The sequence below is a fragment of the Nanorana parkeri genome, unplaced genomic scaffold (genome assembly GCF_000935625.1).
Source record: "Nanorana parkeri isolate BGI_ZX_2015 unplaced genomic scaffold, ASM93562v1 scaffold71, whole genome shotgun sequence".
NCBI lineage: Eukaryota > Metazoa > Chordata > Amphibia > Anura > Dicroglossidae > Nanorana > Nanorana parkeri.
In genome coordinates, this window is record NW_017306339.1 from 1,393,895 (window position 1) to 1,417,482 (window position 23,588).

The following is a 23,588-nucleotide window of genomic DNA, read 5'->3' on the forward strand; positions in this document are numbered from 1 at the left end:
CCTGTAATAAAACTGCATTAATGTGTGTTACGTTGAGGCAGCTCATTCATTTAAATAGGCTGCCTAACACACCACAAATCGCTCCTGCAGCATTTACCTCAGCACAATATAACCCACGGTAGTACACTGGGTAGGTGGCTAAGGTGCTACTTTGTATGAATAACACTATTAATCATACTAATATGCATAACACTCATGTTATTACTGTGGTGCACTGGTATGAATAAGCCCTCAATTGGGCAAGATCAGCAACCCATCATCGTGATAGTTTAAAAAGAATGGCAAGAGGGTAATGGCATGCTTCCACAGTACCAGAAAGTGTGGGAGGCTGCTGCAGCTATGCGTACTTAACAGTATTTTCCCCTCCCCAGAGGTGCTTTAAAACCCGATTTCAGATAATGCTTGTTTTTCTGCATTCGTATTGTGTTCATATGATGAGTTTTTGATATTTGTTCTGGCTCAGCTTTTTATATCCCCTGCAGTCTCTCTCTTGAGACATATACATGACATTCAATGTAAGTGACAAATGAAGATACTAGGTTCTATGTGTTGTCGTAAACATACATATTCTATTGTGATTTCTATATTATTCTGATGCTATCCCATACTTTTCTGATGAAGCAGACTAAGGTTAGAAATACACGTCAAAAAGCTACCACCATTCCACTTGCAGATTAATTTTGCCCAGTGCCTAGTTAAGGCCTTGTTCACACCAAGCGCGTTCCAGGAGCAGAGCCGAGCAGGTAAAAAACTGCAGCAGGCCCTATTTTACCTGCTCTGGAACTCATCAAAAATGCATGCAAATGCCTGGAACGAACTGAAAGCCCATTTTAAAAACTTTAAAAAAAAAATGTTTTACCAAAAACGGCCTGGAACGCATCAAAAACGCGGCACAACCCACTGCACTGCGTGTGCAGAAACTCATGCAGATCTGCTCTGCATTTGGTGAGAACAAGGCCTAAAGGTAGTCTATATGGGTACATTATTTCTGATGTCTCTATATAGGATATCTTGTTTAAGAATATGCATTTTAGATGTGTTTTTATATTTAGTCAAATAAGAGTGATGTTTTTATGATATCATTTAGAGTTGTCCATTTATGAGGGTATGAGAGTTTCCAGTGAGTTTCCGTCTAGTGTTATATACCTGGAATGTGGTGTTTTAAAGCTGAACTCCAGGATTTGCTCCCCACCGCAATATATAATGTAATCTGCTCTGTAATTTGGACTACCACATCAATGTTGTTATCAGTAGCTTGTAGAGCCGTATGCAGCTCACCCAAGTCCCATCTGACGTCATTCCTCAAACTGTCTGCTGTTAACAATTCCTGCACATCTGTGCAAAGTTCCTGCTTGCAGGTCACATGATATTTATTTATGTATTTATTACAGGTATTTACTGTATATAGCGTCGACAATTTACGCAACACTTTGCATAGTTGCACATTCACATCAGTCCCTGCCTTCGAGGAGCTTACAATCTAAGGTCCCAAATCTTACATACATAAAAGGGCCAATTTAGACAGGAGCCAATTAGCCTTCCCGCATGTCTTTGGAGTGTGGAAGGAAACTGGAGTACCCAGAGGAAACCCATGCAAGCACAGGGAGAACATGCAAATCATGAAACTACATGCCCCATGATCATTTGGGACCTCTGTAGTTTAAGGACTGGCCATGGGCATCACTGTTGACAGTTCTGGCCATTGCTGTAGGCAATTAAAGGGCATAACTTAGTTCTCACTAATGCTACTGTGTGCACTGGTAGGTCTCAGGAAGGTGGGGTCATGGCTGGGAGGTATAGACATGAATTTCAGCATCAGCATTTCAGCATTAGGAGCTTGTCAACGTCACCTCTGTAGTCCCAGAGGGGAGTCTAATTAGCTCAACTCCTGCAGGAAATGGCTGTCGCATAGTCCGGAATAGGCATGTCATGGAGGGGCATAAGTAAGGTTAAATATAGAACAGTTAGGAATCTGGTGACATCAGAGCAAAATGGCTCAAAAAAAGAAACAAGTAATAGGCCAAGGTATCTTGGCCGTGTTTGTGGGAGGAGTTGCGGCGGCTCTCCTCCCCTTAAGAAGGGTGACAGGGAGCTCCTAGGCACGTCACGGCGAGGTCGCGCTTGACCCTCCCGCCCTTCCCCAGGTTCTATCATTTCACTAGAGCGTGCCCCCTTATTTGGCAGGCTGACCATAAAATCATGGCACACATCAGGTTGGTATCAGTAGGGGTCATGAAGACTTCGGAAGCCTAAGTAACTCTGACCACAAACAGGTATTTAATAAAGCATTTTTATTTGTGAAAAAAGGGAGTTACACTTTTTATTCATCTTAGGAACTGGTTGTATAAATATGGTTTGGTGCACGTATTGTGGAGTCTGTCCCAAATTTTCCCCTCCCTTTGCATCTCAGTAACAGGAACAAGAAGTCACACAGGTAGCAATTACAACCTGAAAGAATCCTAACTCTTCTTTAGTCTACACAAAACTAGAAAACAAGCTTTTGGCTAGAGCTGGCCATCAAATACAGCAGAAATGCCAGAATTCCAGGTGCAAAAATCCAGTCCCTTCTTCTCACCAGTATGTCTCTAGTCCAGTGGTGGCGAACCTTGGCACTCCAGCTGTGCCAAAACTACAAATCCCAAGATGCATCTGCCTCTGGGAGTTATATCTGTGGCTGTCAGAGCCTTGCAATGCCTCATGGGACTTGTAGTTCCAAAACAGCTGGAGTGCCAAGGTTCGCCATCACTGCTCTAGTCCTTCCAGCATCTAATTCTTGCTCAGTTGTTAAACCTTTTAAAAGAGTGAGAATACTGTGAAATGCAATGAATCATGTTAACGTATTTGGTCTGAACAACTGCAGAGCGTTGCACATACAAATCCATTTACTTTTTTGCAGATGAAACATTTTGCACAAAACAACAAATTTAGATTTGGTTGGTAAATGTGTTTATTTTTTGCTGAGTTCTCCTAGATGCTGACACACGAAAAAAAGAGAGGAGAGGAAAGTGTATTAGGTGATCAAACTGTCAGGAAGGAAAAACAGACACAGGATTTACACCAGAGATTTTCTAGACTTTGGGAACACTTTGCAACACTTATTGCAGATATAATTTAAACACCAACTCTTTTTTTCACATTTGAACTATTGGTCTACAATTGAGTAATAACTTACTCATTATTTTCGATACTGCAGGATTTCATAAATTGTATTTATGGGACATCAAGGTTTTCTTTTCGGGGTATTATCTCCTAATAATTATTTGATATTCTACGGAAGCACAGCCAGGATGAATTTGTCCCCAACAGAAATCGGAAGTCAGCAGGTGACTCAATAGTCTCCATTTAATAACTAAAATATCACTTATGAGTTGGACATATTGCCAGAAGTTTAAAATGCTTCCTGTGGTTAGAGCCAGCTACCACACTAGTCTCTCTTGGACAAGTGTAGCAGCTGACTTTTGTTATGTGCTTGTGTTTTTGTGAATGACGGCACTCCTCTGCAGCCACTATCATTTGCGGCAAAACAAGCCATCAGTTACTACTCGTCTCTTTCCTCTGAAACAGCATTTGGCTGGCAAGCATATCTGGGCTTAGAAGGGAGCAGAAGAGGCACAGGGCTGCACATTCACAAAGAGGGCTGACAGTATTCAGAGGAGGTGGGGGCCAGGTTGTGTGGGCTCTTTGTGCACTCCGTCACATCCCTTCTTGTCAGTTAGAACTAACATTCCCTTGCTATCAGTATTTTCAGATAGCAGTAGGGGGGAGCAAGCTAATTGACAATGCCGCTCAGCAGCCACTTCATGGATTTCAACAGGGACAAGTATGATATGCACTGGGTCCCCTGGGGGATTTAACAAGCATTTTAAACTTCAGACGATACTTCTTTAACAGATCCTTTAGGCCTTGTTCACACCTAGGAGTTTTTGAGCAGTTCAAAACGTGCTTTTAAATACCCAACACAAGAAATTCCATGATTTCCAATGGCCCTCGTTCACACCTGAGCAGAAAAAACTCCTGGAAAGGTACATGAGCTTTTTTGGGCAGTTAAAAGGCTTTTTGCCCCATAGACTTTATTGTAAATGCCCAAAAACTCGCGACAGAGGCATGTTGCACATGTTCGTGAGCGTTCTTCCATTGCCCACAATATTTTATGAGCTGCCAATCAAAACGCGCTTCTTCATGTACGCACGTTAAAACACGCATACAAATGTGCACAAAGTGCAAATAATCGCATGCTGTTAACGCGCGTACAAAGGCACAAAAACGGTGCCGCCTAGGTGTGAACCAGGCTTGATCACAACCCACTATAAAATATACTTTCTATACTTTCTCATTCACGTTATAGTTCAACATCAACAAAAGAAATAAATCATCAAGTAAGAAATTACAGTTCAAAAGACGGTATAGAAAAAAACTAACATTTATTATAGCTTGTTTTTTCCAATTTGACACTTCTTTTAATGTTAAAATGCAAGCATTAAAAGGTAGCAATAACTTTATCTTATTAAATATTTCAGATAATCCATATCATACTGTGTAATAATGGAAGTCCAATTCTGTAAAATCACAAGACCAATATTAAGGTCAAAGCTCATCCTTCACCTGCAAGAGATAAAGGTGCGACATAAATACATACAGTAATCATTGCAAAACATCATCGTTAGATTCTGCTATGTTCCGGGCTTGAAAAATTTTAGGGTGTCTCACCAGTCAGTCAAAAATGTCACCAGTCAGCATGACCGGACTATAGCCTTGCAATTTTATACATTTTTTGGGGACAGATTTTTTTACTATATAATGAAAAAAGTACCGGAAATGTAAAAACAAACAAAGTTTACCTACGTTATGTTATAAAACATTTATTCTTACCCATATTTTTGTTAAAACATAAAAGTCAGGGTCACGTCGGGTAAATAGACACCAAACATGTCAAGCCTTTAACTGCATGCGCCCGCAAAATCGCAAAAAACGACCACACTGAAAACTGGCCATAGGCAACGCTTAAAACGCTTTTACTGCTCATAATTTTAGTGTTATCGGTAATTAATGGCCCTAAAATGTTTGCTCTCACTCCGACGTTTGCGGCGATATGTAACATGTGCGACACAATAGGCACAATCGTCGTTTTCGCACGTAGGCGCATCCAACATATCTGCGTGTGTATGTGGGGGGCGGGGGACTTAAATTTTTTTACATTTTTTTAAAAAATATATGCTTTTTTTTAATGATTCTTTAATTTTTGTATTTACTTTTTTTTTTTGCACACAACTTTATTGCTATTACATGGGGGGCTAAGAAGCCCCCTATATAATAGCCAATTTACATGACAGGTCATCTTTATGGAGACATCAAGGGTCTCCAAGACCCCTAATGTCACCTAGGGACCCCCAGAGAAGCTGATGAAGCAGAGATCGGCTTCATCAGCTTCTGTAGCTGGAGAGTGACACTGAATGCGGAAGTGAGGTAATATACATCACTTCCTGCATTCGGGGACTGAGAGGAGATCCAATGGAGATCTGTACTGATCTCCCTTTGAGCTCCTGTCACAGAGCCGTGCCGGTCCCGGCCGCATCGGGCATAGCGGATCTCGAGACCGGCAACGGCAGTGACAGCTGCTAATACAAGCGATCAAGCGTCTCTACAGATTACAACGTGTAATTACAAAGGCCGGTCGGGAAGCTGCTCGTCGGGCTCCGCCATCCTCTCGTCACAGACAAGCCCTGGCTATGATGTATTAAAGTGTATCTAAACCCAAGAAGAAAAATTTAATATATTGCAGCTTACCAATCTTTAATTGTAGCGGCTGCATTAGCTTTCTTTTTAAGGCTTTTATTTTCTTTAGTTTCACCTGGTGATTTTGTAGTAACACTTCTTGTCCTAGGGTTACAGCACTCACATACTCTACATAACATTGGGGAGGGGGGGGGGTGTTTTGCAGTCCTAACATACTTCCTGAGAACATTGTTTGAAATTAGATTGCACAATACATAGGGCAGCACTGGATTTCTGGCAGGATCAACAAGTATTTTTTCCCCCTTTTTAAGCAGGTATAACAAAACTCATTAAGCTGAATCCAAAACATATAAAGCCGCACTCAACAGCCAGGACCTCGATATAAAAAAGTTTATTCCCAGGAATCTAAAACATTACAAGCAGAACAAGATCCACAGGCTCTGTCGTCCGGCTGATGAGCTTGGGCATACGAATGTGAGCCGTACCCTTTTCACAAACTTTTCATTAAGCTGAATATTTAACAGACCAAAAAGGACCATTTGCAGTGCAGCCTTTAAAGATATTTTTTTGCATTATTTACATTTCTAGATGTTCCCTCCAATGCTGTGAAAAGTACAGGCTGTAAAAAAACATATTTATTTTTATTTCCAGTCTAGCTGCTAGCTGTAGGTAGAGAACTCTCAGTGCATGTGTTTTGGCTGGGCACTGCCAGTTTTTTGTTGTAGGGAAAAAAAATCAGCAGAAAGGTTTTTTTCTTTCTTTCAGTGTAGCTGCTAGACATAGTAGAACACATAGTGGGTTATTCACAAAGCTGCCGAGGGCAGCCATGTGAATAACCAACCCGAAGTGAAGCTGTTCGGCTATTCACTTCAGGCTGGTACGGCTGATTTCAGCCGTATACCGACTGAAATCAGCGGTACATCGGCTTACTGCAGCTGGGTTAGGGTCGGCCGAACATGCTCAGCATGCTCTAGCCGGCCCGAAGTGCAGAAGAAGTTCAACTCAGCTGATCCAACAACTGGATCAGCTGAGCCGAACCTCTGGCAGGCTACTCGCTGCTGTTCGGCCTATTCTCATAGAGGCCGAACAGCAGTGATTTAATAGCTGAATGCCGCCGAGCGGCATTCGTCTCGGCTATTCTGCCCAGTACCTCTGTGGTACTGAGCAGAATAGAAAAACTGTAATAAAAAAAAAGTACCAAACGATTGGGCGGAGCTAGCAGTAGCAGGAGCTATAGTGAATAGCCCGTACAGCAGCCCTTCAGTTCTACTGAACCGAAGGGGTAGAAGCTAGCCGAAGGATCAGCCAAAGCTACAGCTAGATCCTTCGGCAGCTTTGTGAATAGACCCCTTAGTACTTGCGTTATGGCTGGGCACTGCCTGTGCTGGAAAGGCTATTCTGCTGGATGCAGAAGAACTCTCAGTGCATGTGTTTTGTCTGGATACTGCCTGAGCTATAAAGGCTTTTCACTGTGGGTGACAATGTAAATCAGCCGCCTCCTTTCAGTCTGGCTCACATGCCCCCTTCCCCTAAAATGCCTAGTGATGGCGTCTGGTGCCTGAGACAAGCACTGTCAATCAGCACTCATTAGCTAGTTGTCTCCTTGTGAGAAGTGTTGTTGAACAGTGGTGCGGAGCACACTGTCGACCATGCAAACTCCACATCCATACCACATAGGAAAACATGACTTGCATGAATTATAGAAAGGTTTGGTGGCAATTGCTCTTTAAAGGAGAACTATGAGGTAAGTGCTTTTCACTCACCTCATAGTTCTAGCCGACCTGTGACAATGAGACTATCACAGGTCGGCTCAGTAGATCTGGAGGTGAGCGAACACATACCGGCGTTCGCTCACCTCTCGATCCTGTCACGGCTCTCTGCCGTGACAGGGGAGGGGCTGGATTCCCCCCTCCCCTGGGGGGAATAGGCAGAGCCAGCTGTCACTCACGCAGCTGGGCTGATCCCGGCATAATTGTCGGGATCCGCTTCAGCTGCGTGAGTGACAGCTGGCTCGTGAGTGACAGCAGCAGCTCGCGGTATACTGCGGCGTCTCAGTATACAGTAGCTCGCGGTATAGCTGTAGCTCGCGGTATACTGAGCCTAGGGTGACGGGAGGACGCTAGTTTGTGTCCTCCCGTTACCCTAAGGAGAACTATGGGGAAAAGCCTTAACCCCATAGTTCTCCTTTAACTGATATCATATGCAGAACAAAGCTGGTCCCTTTGTTCTGCAGATGGCTAAAACAGTAAATAAAAAGTTAACAATGTTACTTTGTATCTCTTTGTCTGACATCTGAACAGTGTTTATAAACTCTGTGTGAGAAGGGTCATTGTTGAATAGCATCAACTGTAATAACTGCTGTATTTACATTGCAACTCCCTGCCGGAATTGCTGGCAAATACAAGGGGGGAAGTGGGAGTGGGGCAGAAGGACATGGTCATTGTGCAGTAGAGTAGTTCAACTTGTGTCATAGGCACCTATTTTTCTGATTTTAACATCATATACATGGATTTAAGTGTTTTGCTCACCAAATTTCTGTGGCATTGGCATGGGAAAAGGTTATCTGAAGGGTGTTCAACAATTTCCATTCCTTCTCTTATTTTTGGTTCGCTCACCTGCAGCTTTGCATAAGCCTATAATAGAGAAAAATGAAGTACAACAATAAAACAAAAGACTTGCAAAAATGTTATCAAACACAGTTTCGTATGCACTTTCCCCAGCAGGGCAGATAATCCAGGATTAGAAAATGCTGGTTGAAGATTCAGTGACATAATACAATCCTATAGTTGTCTTAGAATGCATTTGCACCTATCTGTTTTGAAGCAAGGCATTAAAAACCCCTGCATGGTGCATTTTCCATATAAAATGACACTTCAAAAGGCATCAGTGTGCTGATGCCTTATTTGGAAGTGTCATTTTTTAAGTCAAACCTGCCTACAACACACAGAGATGTGAATGTAGCCTTATGCAAAACCATTCTGTATACAAATACATGAATCAATAAATACATAGATACTCATGCACTACACATGCAATCCAGCGATAGATATAGGGGGTTGGCTCGCTACTGCATTTTTCTATTTGGAAGAATAGTTACATTGTTGTTACGTTTAAATAAAGGCACAGGTCCATTCTTGACTGAACTGACAGTAAACAGTTTATTACTGATTATCCCATCAACATTAAACAATGTGTAGATTAATATCATGTCCACTCTCAGTCTCCTCTTTTCAAGAGTGAATAAGTTTAATACATGCAGTCTTTCCTCATAGTTTAGGTCCTCTAACCCCTTTATTAGCTTTGTTGCCCTTCTCTTGACTCTCTCCAGCTCAAGGACATCCTTTCTGTGGATTGGTGACCAAAACTGAGCCGCAACCTCAAGATGTGGCAGAACCAGTGTTTTGTACATAGGACAGAATTATGTTATTGTCTTTACAGTACATTCCCTTTTTTATACATGATAGTACCCTGCTCACCTTATTTGCTGCTGCCTGGCATTGCATGCTATTACTAAGGCGACAGTCCACTAGGATTCCCAAATCTTCTTCCACCTTCGATTCCCCCAGTGGAACGGCCATTATAGAGTAACTCGCTTTTGTATTTTTAACTCCAAAATGTATAACCTTACACTTCTCAAAAATAAACCTCATCTGCCATGTAGATGCCCACCCCCCATTTTATCCAGGTCTTCCTGTAATATTTCTATGTCTTCCGTCGAGTTTAATACCCTCCAAATTTTGGTATTGTCAGCAAAATGTAAATATGGCTATTAATAGCAGTCCCAATATAATTGATAAACAGGTTGAACATCAATGGTCCCAAGCAGGGGCGTATCTGCCGCGAGGCAAACAAGGCGTTTGCCTGGAGCGGCAGATTCCCTGAGAGCAGCACTTGCTGTGGTTCTCTCCCCTTGATACATTTTATTTTTCAAGGGAAGAGAACCCTTGAAAAATTCTCTCCCCTTGATAAATTTTATTTATCAAGGGAAGAGAACCGGAGGCTATCGTAGCAGCGACCCAAGACAGAACCTTGTGGCATGCCACTGTCAGCTGAGGACCACTTGGAAATTAGCCATTTACCCATACTCTCTGGACACGTTCACTTAGCCAGTTCTCTATCCAAGTACACACCATTTCATCAATGCCCAAAGATTGAAGCTTGTGAATTAAACATTTACGAGGTACCGTATCAAATGTTTTTGCAATAGTGATTAAATAAGAAAAATCTTACTATAGTTCTATACCTTAGGCAATATCAAATATAATTGTGTGGATGAGTAGAAAAACAGCTAACAAGAAAACAAGTGGTATGTATAGGCAGTTTACACGGTAAGATAATGGGTGCAGAAGCAACAATTACGGAGCGGTCATTGGATATATTGACTTGTAAAACTGTCAGCCCCCATTTACTCCTTAGGATTGCCACAATGAGCGTGAAATCATGTGAAAAATGTGTGTCTTTAGTGGAGTTACACTACAGTGCCATTCATTCTAATAGCACCCCAGGTGAACCATGCATGTGTGAATTTGTACACCAAAACACTTAGTACAAAGTACCAATCCTTTTTATGCGATGTGCCTTCCGAAAAACGTGCATGTACTTCTATGGCATGAAATGAACAGGGTGCCGTGTGCGCCAAAAACACACATACACATGTCACGTCCTGTTGTGTCGCACAGGTGTGAATGGGGGATCAAAAGTGAACCTTTGCTTTGCTCGGTTAGGGCAAAGCAAAAGTTTAACTTTTAAGGACAGCCCCACAAGCATCTTGTTATTTTCGTTCCCTTTCTTCCCTGCTGCAATGAAGGAGAGGAAGACCTGTGCAATCTCCGAGTTTGTTTCTAGAAGAGCTTACGCAGGGTTGAGAAATGTCTCCTTGCCCTCATGTGCTGCCATCTGATGTTTATAGCCTGCTTAAAACAGCTCAAGTGCAATTTAATTATTTTTTTATTATATTTGAAAAGCATATATACAGTATTATCCATGTTGTTACCTAAACAGGAAAAAAAAAAGTTAATTATATAGTTGTAATTACTGCCACTTAATTCTGATTTCCAGTAAAACAACCAGTATATTCATATCTCATATGACTTGGCACTATAAATGTGAAGGTTAAGGCAATAAACAGAATGTTAAATATTAAAATGTTTCAAGGTAATGGATTTTACTTGGGTGTCATAAAGAACACAGAAGTATCAACATTTCGTTGTTAGGTACCAGGAGAAGCCTTAGTAAGCAAAACATTATCAAATTCAATGTCTGATACCACAAAACATTAGTCCAGAGGTAACACAGGAAAAACATTATACTTTATTGCAATATTACATTTTGAGATGAAGGTGAACTTCCATGTGAGGTTAATGAGGGTCTTAGTTTTAGGGAGGAGCAGAAAGGCTTAAAAGCTTTTGCTGCAATATCTGTGTTAAATGGGTGGTGGCAAGAATGACAGATAAAAACTAGAGAAGGGACACTTATTACACATAAGAAGACTGGCCATGACCTTCACTTTCAGACCTCTACAAAGGATATTTGCTTGAAGGAAAAACGACTTCACTTTTTTCAAGGTAACCAAGACAAATGCAGTAGTGTGAACTCTAGGAATTGTAAACTAGACCTACAGGACAAGCTGTTTAGAGAAGAGGGAGGGAAAAACCTCTCACGGAACATTTCTAAAGATTACGGAATGAATACATTTTTACAAAACAAAACAGCATAAATATGACATGGCCTTGAACTAAGAGTAGTTTTAAAGAGTAACAAAAATATCACAGAGCTATGAAAGCTGTGTTCACATACTACATATAGACTGATGGAATGTGTTCACAAAGCAATGGGTGGCGTCATGGCGAACTGGTACAGAAAAGTACCTTCAAGTTCTAATGTGGTTATGTATGCTAATGTTGGACATGGAAGGTACTGTTTTTATATTTATCTTTATGACCCCTAGTACTCGTGTGCTTGCTGTTTATTTGACAATTCTGGAGGTTTCATCGCTGTTAAAGGACACATTTTTAATAATGACATTAAACTGCCTAGCCATACAGTGCCAAGGTACCAAACACCATACACATCAACTTTACGAGACCTCTGACAAAACAAGACTGACTGGGTTAGCAAAATGTTGACTAACCCTGTATTGCTATATTGTCCAAATGAATCAGATTGCTCGTGCTGTACACATGCATGTATATGTAACAGGAAAGAGATCTTTCAGCTGGCCAAACAAAAAGATAGCTTTAAATACACTTCCATCTAAATAGTGGTTACTTCAATGAACAGGGAATTTTGACTGCCTAGGTTTATAACCATCACCTTTATTACAGCAATGCTTCAGGTTAATCACATCATATCAAGTGCAAACAAATAAGTATATGTGAATAATCTTTCATTTCATGTGATTGACTCACAGAAGCACCTTTGACCTTTAATTTGTGCAGTAACCCTTAGCAACCAGACAACTTTCTGTGCAATAAGATTAAAGAATTACAATATCTGATCAAAAAGAAATTGCACTGTTGTCTATCTTAGTTCCGTATTCTTAATTTTAAAAGATTTGTCAGGTAATTAATCTTAGGGAAAAAAATCACTACTGTGTCAGCCTGTTTGATGGTTCTCTCCTTGAGAACAAGTAGATTATTGTATTTATTTTGAATATCTATAGAATCTATATAATTACAGAAGACCCAGCATATCGCATTAATCTTATCTAGACTACTGTGCACAGATAACCCATAAGTATGTTAAACTAATCTTAAAACTGTGATTTTTATCTAGCCTTTTTTAGCTAAATGGAGAACAAAGGTCAATGTATCTTGATAGGACTTGAGATAAACCAAAATAAAACTACCGTAATGCACAACGCAGGCAGGTGTGTAAAAATCATATAGATGAAACCTTGATTAAAGGAGGAGATAATGTGGCAAGGCCATGGCACAGTTATGAAAAGGCTGTTTCAAAGCAATTACAGTAACAGCTGTTCTGAAGAAGCATGAGAACTGCACAGTATAACTGGTAGCGTGCCATAGACCTTTTCCCTAGTGTTTCCAAAGCTGGTCACTCATAAAATAATTAGTGCTCTTTTAAAGGAAACCTGAAGAGAGAATATGTAGGCTGCAATTGCTGAAAGGGGTTCTAAACCCTCCGTTTTTTTTTTACTATATCTACTGCTGTCAAGCAGTAGATATAGGCAAAAAGTTGTTTTTAAAAACGCTTTAACAGCGGTTTAAACTTACCTTGTTTTCGCTGCGCACTACCGTCCGAGAAAACAAAACTGCTCGGGCGGCCGCAAAACATCTTGGGGCAGGCGCATGCGCAGTTCGGATTCTCGGCTGGGAGACGAGCAGAGACGCAAGGTAAGTCTATGGACGCGTGCAACCGCATGCAGACACCGCTGGATCGGAAGTGCCTGCAAGGAGAGAGGAGTCAGCGCTGGATCGGAGAGCCGCCGCACCCCTGGAGGGACAGGTGAAAACATCAGGAAAGAAGAGGAAGATCGGATTAGGAGACATCATTTAAGGTAAGTGCTGACATTAGCAGGGGAAAAAAATTACCCTTTAATGTCACTTGAACTTTTCTTTTAAAAAGTGCTAATCCAGAGCTTGCTTGCTCTGGTTTAATGACTACATTTAATACTACTAACTACCATGGTATATACCTCCATCTATCAGTGTGCCTCAGTTTTTTGCTTGTTTTTCTTTCTTAGGGTTATTTTTTCTTCAGTCAAGAATTTGATACATGAGCTAGTCTCTTTCTGCAGCCCTCTGAATTGGCATATCCTCAGTAATAGCTTTGCAGGCTATACCTGGACCCTGCTGGACTGGCCAATTGTGAGGACCTGCCTAGAATGTGACATTCAGGCACTGGGCTCTGCATTTGGTGCTTTCCAGAGCCCAGTGTACTTTTAGTTAGCTGCAGATCGCTTTCCAGGTACAGCACTATGGCACAGCCTCTGGTGTGACCCTCTGCCCCTTAAGTACTCGTTTATGAGTAGGCCGAAAGCCTGGAAAGTTGTCACTACATTCCTCAGAGTCTTTCTTAGCTCTTTGGGGTGTGGCCCGCTAATGGCCTTATCCAAGGAGAATTTAATTGCAGTTATGCAATATTTTCTGGGCCAAATTGTAACTTTGATTGCTGAAACTGTCCATAGAGATTATAAGCGTATCTAAATGCCTTTCCCTCCTGGACAAATATCTAATCTGCCTGCAGCTTTAGAGGGATTTAACCTTCTGCTACAGAGACAAAGAGTCTCAAAGTCTAACAAAGAGTCTCAAAAATCCTTGCCAAATGATATTGTCCCTGAGGAGTCTATTTCGGCTCTTATTAATGCAGTGCATGCAACCTTACAAATGCAAGGCCTACCTGTGGTTGTTACTAGCAGTGTTCTCAGTCTGGCTTCCCTTAGAGGCCCCAAGACTTCAAAATCTTTTATGATGTACACCCTCCTCCAACACATCCTGTGCAGAGACTCATGCCGGCATGCCTTACCCTACTGCATACAAAAGTTAGTGAATGTTTCACATCTTATTCCCTGAAAAAGCAGAACAGGCATGTAAAAAGCATCTTCTGCACAAAATCTGTTTGGAGCTACATTGGATATCCTAACTGGGGGTCAGAATACTCATCTACCCCAGCAAAAGAAGCCTAGGCCCCAAGCTCGGCAGACTTCCTACCCCCCTTTCCTCCAAGGCCAAGAAGATGGGATGCCCCCACTTTTCATGGTGGGGGGTGTCTGAAAGTCTTTGCAGACATCTAGAAAGACAGAATGTCAGATGCCTGGGTAAAGGAGATGGTTTTCAAACCATGGCTGCAAACTAGAGTTCTACTGTCAGCTCCCTCCCTGATTCATGTCTTCTAACCTTCCCGTGTCACCGCACAGGAAGCGAAAGGCAGACTTCCTCAGCCGGCAGTGCCTGCAAAATAAGCCCAATACCCAGAGGTGTTGCAGGACTTGTATCATAGGTAGGGGGACATCACATGTCGACTTTCTGGCCTCCAGGTTCAACAACAAACTTGGCAGGTTTTTCTACAGGTGCAAAGAGCCTCTGGCGGAAGTAGTGGATGCTCTGGTGGACCTGTGGGTTCAGAACAGCCTGATCTACATCTCCTGAAACTCCTTCCTAGTTTGCTCTGCAGGATTAAGATGGAGGGCATTGCAGTGATACTCAATCCTCCAGGCTGACGCAGGCAGATGTAGTATTGCAACCTGATCAGACTCCTGGCAGACAATCTGTCCCAAGGTCTGGTTTACCATCCTGCTTAACAGTCACTGGCTTTAACAACAGGTATAGAGGCCTTTCAGAATCTGTGATTCCTATAATGCTAAATGCCAGTAAGTCCATTTGCTGGATGGTCTACCAACGCACTTAGAAGATTTATTTTGCAGGGTGAGAGGGAAGAAATTTAATCCCCAAAATATTCTGTGGAACTTATGCTGACATTTTTACAAATAGGTCTGGACCAGCACTTAGCCCTGAATATCATCAAGGGGCAATTTGTTTCCCTCTGCGCTGGGTTCAATTTCGTTCTGTCAAGGCACACGCTACTAGATATATGAGGGCTACTTGGGTGTTTTGCCTTCAGCTACTGCTTCCCAGATTTGCAAGGCTGCCACTTCGTCTTCTGTTCACACAATCTGTAAGTTCTACCAGGTGGATGTTCAGGCTTCAACTGATGCCATATTTGGGTGTAATGTTCCTCACACAGCTTTTTGAGCTGCAGATAGTCCCCAATTGTTTTCTGGATTTTTTTTTTAGTAGACTTGTTAGCATTTTATTGCGGTGTTGCTCACTCCTTAGATGGACTGCTTTTGGATGTCCCAGATGTATCTGAATTCTGTGTCCTTTAATGAACAAGAAAGAAATTAGGATTTTCATACTCACTATGAAATCCTTTTCTTACTGTTCATTGAGGGGTATAGGTCCCAGCCCTCTGTGTTTCTTGTCGTGCTCTTGGCTCTGCTTTTTAAAAGAAAAACTGAGGCATGCTGCGGTTGGGCGGCTTAAACAAAGATATTTACTGATTTTTGTTTGCCAGTATCCAATTACTGCTGTATGCAGCAATATAACCCAGATGTCTCTAAATCCTGTCTCCCTCAATAAACTCAAAAAAAAAGATTTTACGGTGAGTAAAAAAAAATAAAAATGATGTCAAAATATACCTGCTCTTCTACTCAGATATTTGGCAAACATGACCTTTTTAAATGGAGGACCAGAGCTGGGAAACACAGATTTGTCCAGTAATGAAAAAGAATACGAAGGTGATTAATATTCCCTTTTTCTTTGGTTAGCAACAGAGTAAAAGCAAGAGGCAAAATAATGATCCTACATAGATATTGCAATCCCTTGGACTCATTTAGTAAGACTGCACTAATCCACAATAACCAATCAGAAACCATTACATTCATGATAGGATAGTTTCATAGGTTGCTGCCTTTTGCATATTGTCATTGTTCTCTACAGTTCACATACTATACGTATTAATATGAATTATGTTTGTTCTAGGATATCTAGTTACAACTAGGTCACTGTAGGCCTCTTGAATTAAAGTGTCTAAAGAAAGAAGTGTCTTTTTTGCCTAAAACAATTATAACTTTCTGCTATGGGCAATACAGTGTGTGTATTTTTGTGTGATTTTTTTGTGATGTGATATATGTGACACAGAGCGACAATTGGTACAAGATGAGCTTTGCATGGCCAAATACTTTCTTTCAGTTGCTACCCTATAACAATATCCCCTTCCTCCCACCACTTCATCTTTGGGAACCAAATAGAACTGATACATGCAAGGCAGTTATTGCTGGAAAACTGTTAAATATAGAGCCAAAAAACAAGTTAAGTAGCTAATTTTTACTGTTAAATGTTTTGTGATCATGACATTTTTCACATTTCAAATTTCTACAGTCAATTATACTGGACATACGTACCTGAAAAAGTTTAAAATAGTAGCAGAAAACATGTTCTCCCATTAGATTATTCCTTGCAAATTCCTGCCCTGCTTGTGCAATTTTGTTGGCCTGCAAAATAAAAATTGAAATGCACGATATGTTTTATAACCATACGCCAAACACTACTATATGGTATTTCACAAAAATGCTCATTTACCATTCAAAATTTCATCACTGTATTATTTTATACAATGGCTCAACCCAAAGTTGTGGGTGTTAAGAAGGGGGTTGAATTACTAGCTGTTTCTTATTTTACTAAAACTGTAGATGTTAACCTTGTCTGTAGTAGTTTGCCTCTCTACCAATTTCTGCAAAGCCATATAGACATAGTGAAGGTGCTGCTCTCACAGCTGTACTGGTACTTGACATTACACTAATCCTATGGCATAATGTGACACTTTAATTTGGCTGTGCTACTTTCCAATAGATTTTTAACTTTTCTTAACCACTCATGTAAGTTAGGCGCCCTGTCAGACAGCAACACCAAGTTCTGGACTACTCAACAGACTACACTGCAGTTAAGCAATACAGCTTGTTCGAGGGCCACCCCATCCTGTGACTAGATAATAAAGGACCAGCAGTACAGTCCTCTGCTCTGCCCTCCTGTAAGCATGTTCATGTCTGTATTTCACAAAACAAGAGAAACCTGCCTGACCCACACTGCTGCCCCTTCCTCACTCACTCTGGATGCTAAATGGGCAGATGATTATAGGAGGCTGATATCAAGAGAGATTCAGGTATTTAAACTAGTTGTAGATAATTTCAATTAATACATAACTCAATTCAGTTGTGTTTTTTAACTGCTTGGAGTTCAGCTTTAACTTGCCAGCAACCACTCAACAAATAAGGGGATCAGGTAGGGAAGAGAATGAGGGTTCTCTGCAGAGACACCGTCACTTTGCCTTGCATGGGCAAGGTCACATGGTCTCTCTAAAGGAAAAGTAGTATAGTGTTTACCTCAATAATTGTAAATGTATTACTTTCACATACTCCTTCCTTGCTATTGTTTTAGATATGGAATAAAAGATCCTCCCTCTAATGGCTATCTGCACGTCTAAAAACTGCAATTACAATCCTCAAGCTGGCCATATAGTTGCCATTTTTCCTGTTCAACCCCACAAGCTGAATAATAAAAAAAACCTCAATTGCCCCATCCACGCTAAACAGCGGGGATGGAGGAACCTTCTGGTCTGGCTACCTGAACAGTGACTATTGCTGCAGTCACTGTTTGGCCAACAGTTTTTGGCCCAACTTCTTCAACACCACTCCAATTGCTTTTGAATTTTGGCAGAAATATGACAGAGAGTAAGCAGAACTCAGCTGAAATTTTAGCAGTGTATGGCCAGCTATAGTGAACATTAGGGATGGACGGTATCGGTGCCAATACCGATTATTTGGGTGAGTACTCGCCCAAATGCTCCCATACCTTGCCTGATACCGGAACTTCCGGTCAGAGGGAGATTTCCTCTGGCCAGCAGTGCCACAGGGGAACATGGAGTCGGCTTCCCGACAGCACACAGATATTACCATTCATTTTTGCGTTACCTAGATTCATCGGTACATAAAGTCAGAATCTCAAAAGAACGGGGAGGTTGTTACGCAAGGGTTGGTGAGAGGCATCACTAAGTAATATGAAAACATCTCTGTCCCTGGAGAGTCCTGACTGATGGGTTAGAGGTACCACACCAACAGGTGGCCCAATAAATAAGCACTTTTTGGTGTAAAATGCATCCAGGTTTTGAGTTCAATCTTGTTATTGTGTATGTCATGACATAGAATAAATAAAAACACACCCAATTCAGCAAGATACCCTCAGGACCTGTCTTTTAATTTGGACATAATACATATCACTGATTTTACAGAAACAATGTTTTTCATTGGCTAAATAGCAATGTAGTAATATACTGAGTATCGATTCGGCCAAACAGCATGTAATGCCAAACAGCATGTAATTACTTCCTAATTGGCCGGGAAGCTGGCTTCCCGGCCAATCAGCATGGAGCCGGTTTCCTGGGCAATCAAGAAGCAGGGCAGCGGGTAATGACACACCGCCTGGCTTCCTGATTGCCCAGGAAACTGGCTCCATGCCAGCAAAAGTACAAGTAAAAAAAATGGTATCTGTGCATGCCTAGTGAACATATAGCAAGATCATTTGATATGCTATCTAATATATGTGTTATTACTGACTTCCGGCGCCGGATGGACTGGAGGTGTATTGCGGAGCTCCGTCCCAACCACATCCATTCGGTATATACCACGACTGATACACGTCTCCCCGGGCCAGTGACTGCCTCCTCTCACTCCACTAACCATGGACAAGTTCGTGGCCCATTCGCAGCCGGTCCGCCGCAACCTCTCTGCTCCGTCCATTCCGGTGATCGCACAGGCCGCTGGACGACACTGACGCCGATAACGCCATGCCGGTGGGTGAGTCTGCTGTCACATCTCCCCATGGCCCCATTGATTATCAGCAACTGGCAGCCACAGTGGCTTCTCATCTGAGAATAGACATTGGCACCATCATAGCGGACTCCCTGAAACAGCATATGGGGCCTATAACGGCGGCTTTGGAGACACAGGCATCCAGGATGCAAGCCCTAGAGGCCCGGGTCAGTGAGATGGAAGACCAGGCCTCAGGATCTGCTAGATCACACGCTGATGATAAAAAAACGCTGCAATATTTGCAAGACAAGGTTGATGACCTTGAAAACAGATCACGCAGAAATAATATCAGGATCATTGGGATCCCGGAATCCATTCTGCCTAATGATCTCCACCGCTTCTGCTCCTCTATAATGCCACAAGCTATGGGCATCACATCCAACTGTGCAGTGGAAAGGGCCCACAGAATAGGCCCCCCCAAGGATCAGGAGGGACCCAGGCCAGTCATTGTCAGATATCTTGACTATTCAAATATATGTGTTATTTTCAATCTGTCTCAGCGGACTGATAGAGTTGCACTTAAAAATTAACATTCATTAATGGCCCCTGTGCAACATTACTAAGAAGAATGCGCAGGCTACATACAGTGAAGTGAATTTATCAAGACTGGAGCAGACAAAATCTGGAGCAGCTGTGCATGGTAACCAATCAACTTCTCTCTCTCTGTTTCAAATCTTAACTGAACAAACTGAATAAAAAGCTGATTCGTTGCCATGCACGGCTGCTCCAGATTTTGTCTGCTCCAGTTTTGATAAATTCCCCTCAGAATGTTTTAGTAAATATGGCTCCCTCAATTTATGTCCATAACTGTTACCTATAAAAGAGAAATAGTTAAATGAACATTAGCAGGCAAAGATAAGGGTGACATTTTGGTGATGCATGTATGCTTACCTCAGTATCATGATCTTTGACCCACTGGATCTTCTCAAGTAAATCACTAAGGTCTTTCTTAAAAGGAACATAATGTTTCCAGGGTTGAAGCTTACTGTAGAAGTGTTCATAGTATATGGAATCCTGCTTAAGTATCACACTGCTGCCAGCAAGGAGGTATGGCATTCTGTAAGCTGCCACAGTTCCATCAATAAGGACTTGATATTTGTACTAAAACAAAAGAAGAGAAAACAGCAATGATGGTGGTCATGTTTTCATGTACTTTTCTTCAACTAACTTGGAATATAAACTAATGTTAAAACATTTCTGTAGCCCTGACACACTTCCTGTCAAGTAGTTGCAAGAAATTCAGATAGAAACATACAAATAGAAACATAGAAGAGTGCCGGCATAACCAAGTGGTCCAGCGAGTCTGTCCTTTTTTTTTAATGTTTTTTTTTTACCAGGGCTGGGATAAGGGAAAGGGGCAGGAGGGGCCACCACTCCTGTCATTCAGGAAGCTGGAGAATGAAGTGTAGAATTGTGCTCTCTCCTTTCTCCAAAAGCAGTCTACTGTGGGCAGAAGAGGGCAAGGAAACAGGGCACCCACTGAGAACAAACCTCCTTCTCAGTACAGGCGTCCGATGGGAATTGAAGATGAATTGCTCTTCTTCCTGTTTCCCCTTATCATGTAAATATCACATGACCAGAGAGGGGAAGAAGAAGAAGCTGCCTTCATTCCGTGGCTGGTGCCGTGCTGTGAAGGAGGTAACTGAGCAAAGAGGGTGAGAGGAGCAACTCAGCCCTGCACACGCATCTTTCACTCAAATCCCCAAAGAACCCCATATTACCCTACCTCCTTTATAGCCCATCAGCTCCCCTTCCTGCCTTAGAGCTACACAGGACCTTAGTTTCATGCACCCAAAAGAGCTCCTCCCAGTCACCCAGCTCTCCTCCTTCATACCGCTGACACAGATGCCAAAGCAGTCCTCCTCAGACCGACACCATGGATATGCATTTGTTCCTCACACTGACACAGCTGCATTTCTCCCCACCAACACTGAAGAAGCAGCATTTTTTCTTTCTACTGACACCACCCAAGCAGGGCCATATTTTTCTTCCCACATAGGGGCATTTTTCTCTTCCAGAGGCACCACCGGTGCAGGGGCATTTTTTTTTTTCGTACGGTGACACCACCGACATAGGGGCATTTTTTCCTTCCAGTGACACCAACGACACAGGGGAATTTTTTTTCCTACATCATTTCAGTCACATCTTGCCTTTCCCTTCTTTCCCCAAGACTGTACATGTGAAGTTCCTGCAGTTTCGCATGATTTCTTTTATCCCACCCTGCAATGGCTGTCCTTGTGCACTACAAAGGGGAAAGAATACATGAAGGTTATAAGCCTGTGGTATGTCACTAACAGTTTATTGCAGGTACAAGAAATTCCTTAAAGGGTAGGGCTTGTGTAAAAATACCACAAGATATTCTTAGAAATAGCTGTCTCTGCCATTAGACAGCTGTAGACCTCGATCACTTCTTCAGGATAAAAACATAAAAGAGCCTGCACTTCATTCCCAAAGTCACAGCATAGAAAAAATGCTGTTTATGGTATTAATTATTTACATCTCGCGCAGAAAGTTTCTGGAATTCATTTGAACATACAGGCTGGTCTACGAATAAGGGTGTTTCCACTATAAACTATAAGTGGCCCCTGCTAAAAACCTTTCTGTGTAACATCAAAGATGGGACGCTATCACCTTTACATACTACCTAAGGTAAAATCTGATGCATTGGTTAGTTCTTTCAGTTACATTAGTTCTTTAATAGCACTAGGATATAAATACAGACATTTTTATGTTCAGCACCCAGATATTACCATTCATTTTAGGGTTACATAGATTCATCGGTACATAAAGTCAGAATCTCAAAAGAAAGGGGAGGTTGTCACGCAAGGGGTGGTAAGAGGCATCACTAAGTAATATGAAGGTCCCTGGAGGGTCCTGACTGCTGGGTTAGAGGTACCATACCAACAGGTTGCCCAATAAATAAGCATCTTTTGGTGCGAAAGGTATACAGATTTTGAGTTCAATCTTGCCATTGTGTATGTCATGACATTGAATAAATAAAAACACACCCAATTCAGCGAGATACTCTCAGGACCTGTCTTTTAATTTGGTCATAATACATATCACTGATTTTACAGAAACAACGCTTTATATTGGTTAAATAGCAATGTACTAATATACTCAGCATGGAGCCGGCTTCTCGGACAATCAGGAAGCCGGGCAGCGGGTAATGATCCGCCTCCCAGGTTCCTGATTGGCCAGGAAGCTGGCTCCGTGTAGTTTGGCCGGTTCAATGCTGATTGCCTGGAAAGTCAGATTCCCGGCCAATCAGCAACGAGCTGGCCAAACAATATGGAGCTGTTTATATGATATACTTGTGTGACGCTATCACCTTTACATACTACCTAAGGTAAAATCTGATGCATTGGTTAGTTCTTTCAGTTACATTAGTTCTTTAATAGCACTAGGATATAAATACAGACATTTTTATGTTCAGCACCCAGATATTACCATTCATTTTAGGGTTACATAGATTCATCGGTACATAAAGTCAGAATCTCAAAAGAAAGGGGAGGTTGTCACGCAAGGGGTGGTAAGAGGCATCACTAAGTAATATGAAGGTCCCTGGAGGGTCCTGACTGCTGGGTTAGAGGTACCATACCAACCGGTGGCCCAATAAATAAACACCTTTTGGTGCAAAAGGCATACAGATTTTGAGTTCAATCTTGCCATTGTGTATGTCATGACATGGAATTAAAAAAAACCACACCCAATTCAGTGAGATACTCTCAGGACCTGTCTTTTAATTTGGTCATAATACATATCACTAATTTTACAGAAACAAAGCTTTATATTGGTTAAATAGCAATGTACTAATATACTCAGCATGGAGCCGGCATCTCGGACAATCAGGAAGCCGGGCAGCGGGTAATGATCCGCCTCCCAGGTTCATGATTTGCCGGGAAGCTGGCTCCATGTAGTTTGGCCGGCTCAATGCTGATTGGCTAGGCAACGAGCTGGCCAAACAATATGGAGCTGTTTATATGATATACTTGTGTTACATAATTATTAAGACAAATATTTTTGAAGATTGTTAGTTATAGGGCAAAGATGAAACAAATAATTTCAAATAGTCACATCTGCAAAAGTAAAAGAAAAATAAAACAAACCATCTCTAAAAGTAGAACTTAGGGCTAGTTTACACCAGCTACAGGGCGTTCCGGCCCGATTCTGGTCGAAACGGATTGCGGTCGTCTCACTTTGTTGTGGGGCTGGGGGGGGGCGGCCACACGGGAACGAGTGGCACATCAATGCCTGCGTTCCAGTCCGGTCAGAAAAAATAGTGCATGCAGCATTTTTTCTGACTGCACCGCAATGCAGGCATTGATGTGCGGTGGCCGCAATGCGATCCAGTGCATTCCGGCCAGAATCAGGCCGGAAATCACTGTGGCTGGTGTGAACTAGCCATTAAAGGGTATATCCACTTAAAAAATATAAAAATTGATATGGCATTTATAATTGTTGTACAGGC

At 41.9% G+C, this 23,588-nt stretch overlaps 1 protein-coding gene across 1 annotated transcript in view; it reads right to left on the reverse strand.

Moving 5' to 3' along the window:
• Positions 1-4,359: 4,359 nt before the first annotated feature.
• KDELC1 (KDEL motif containing 1) overlaps positions 4,360-23,588 on the reverse strand; it is a 56,377-nt gene continuing 37,148 nt past the window's right edge. The window contains exons 8-11 of the mRNA XM_018576614.1: positions 20,009-20,218; positions 16,655-16,744; positions 8,262-8,366; positions 4,360-4,602 (exon numbers count right to left, since the gene is read on the reverse strand). Coding sequence (XP_018432116.1) covers positions 4,585-4,602; positions 8,262-8,366; positions 16,655-16,744; positions 20,009-20,218 — 423 coding nt within the window. The 3' untranslated portion in view covers positions 4,360-4,584. The remainder of the gene's footprint in view (positions 4,603-8,261; positions 8,367-16,654; positions 16,745-20,008; positions 20,219-23,588) is intronic.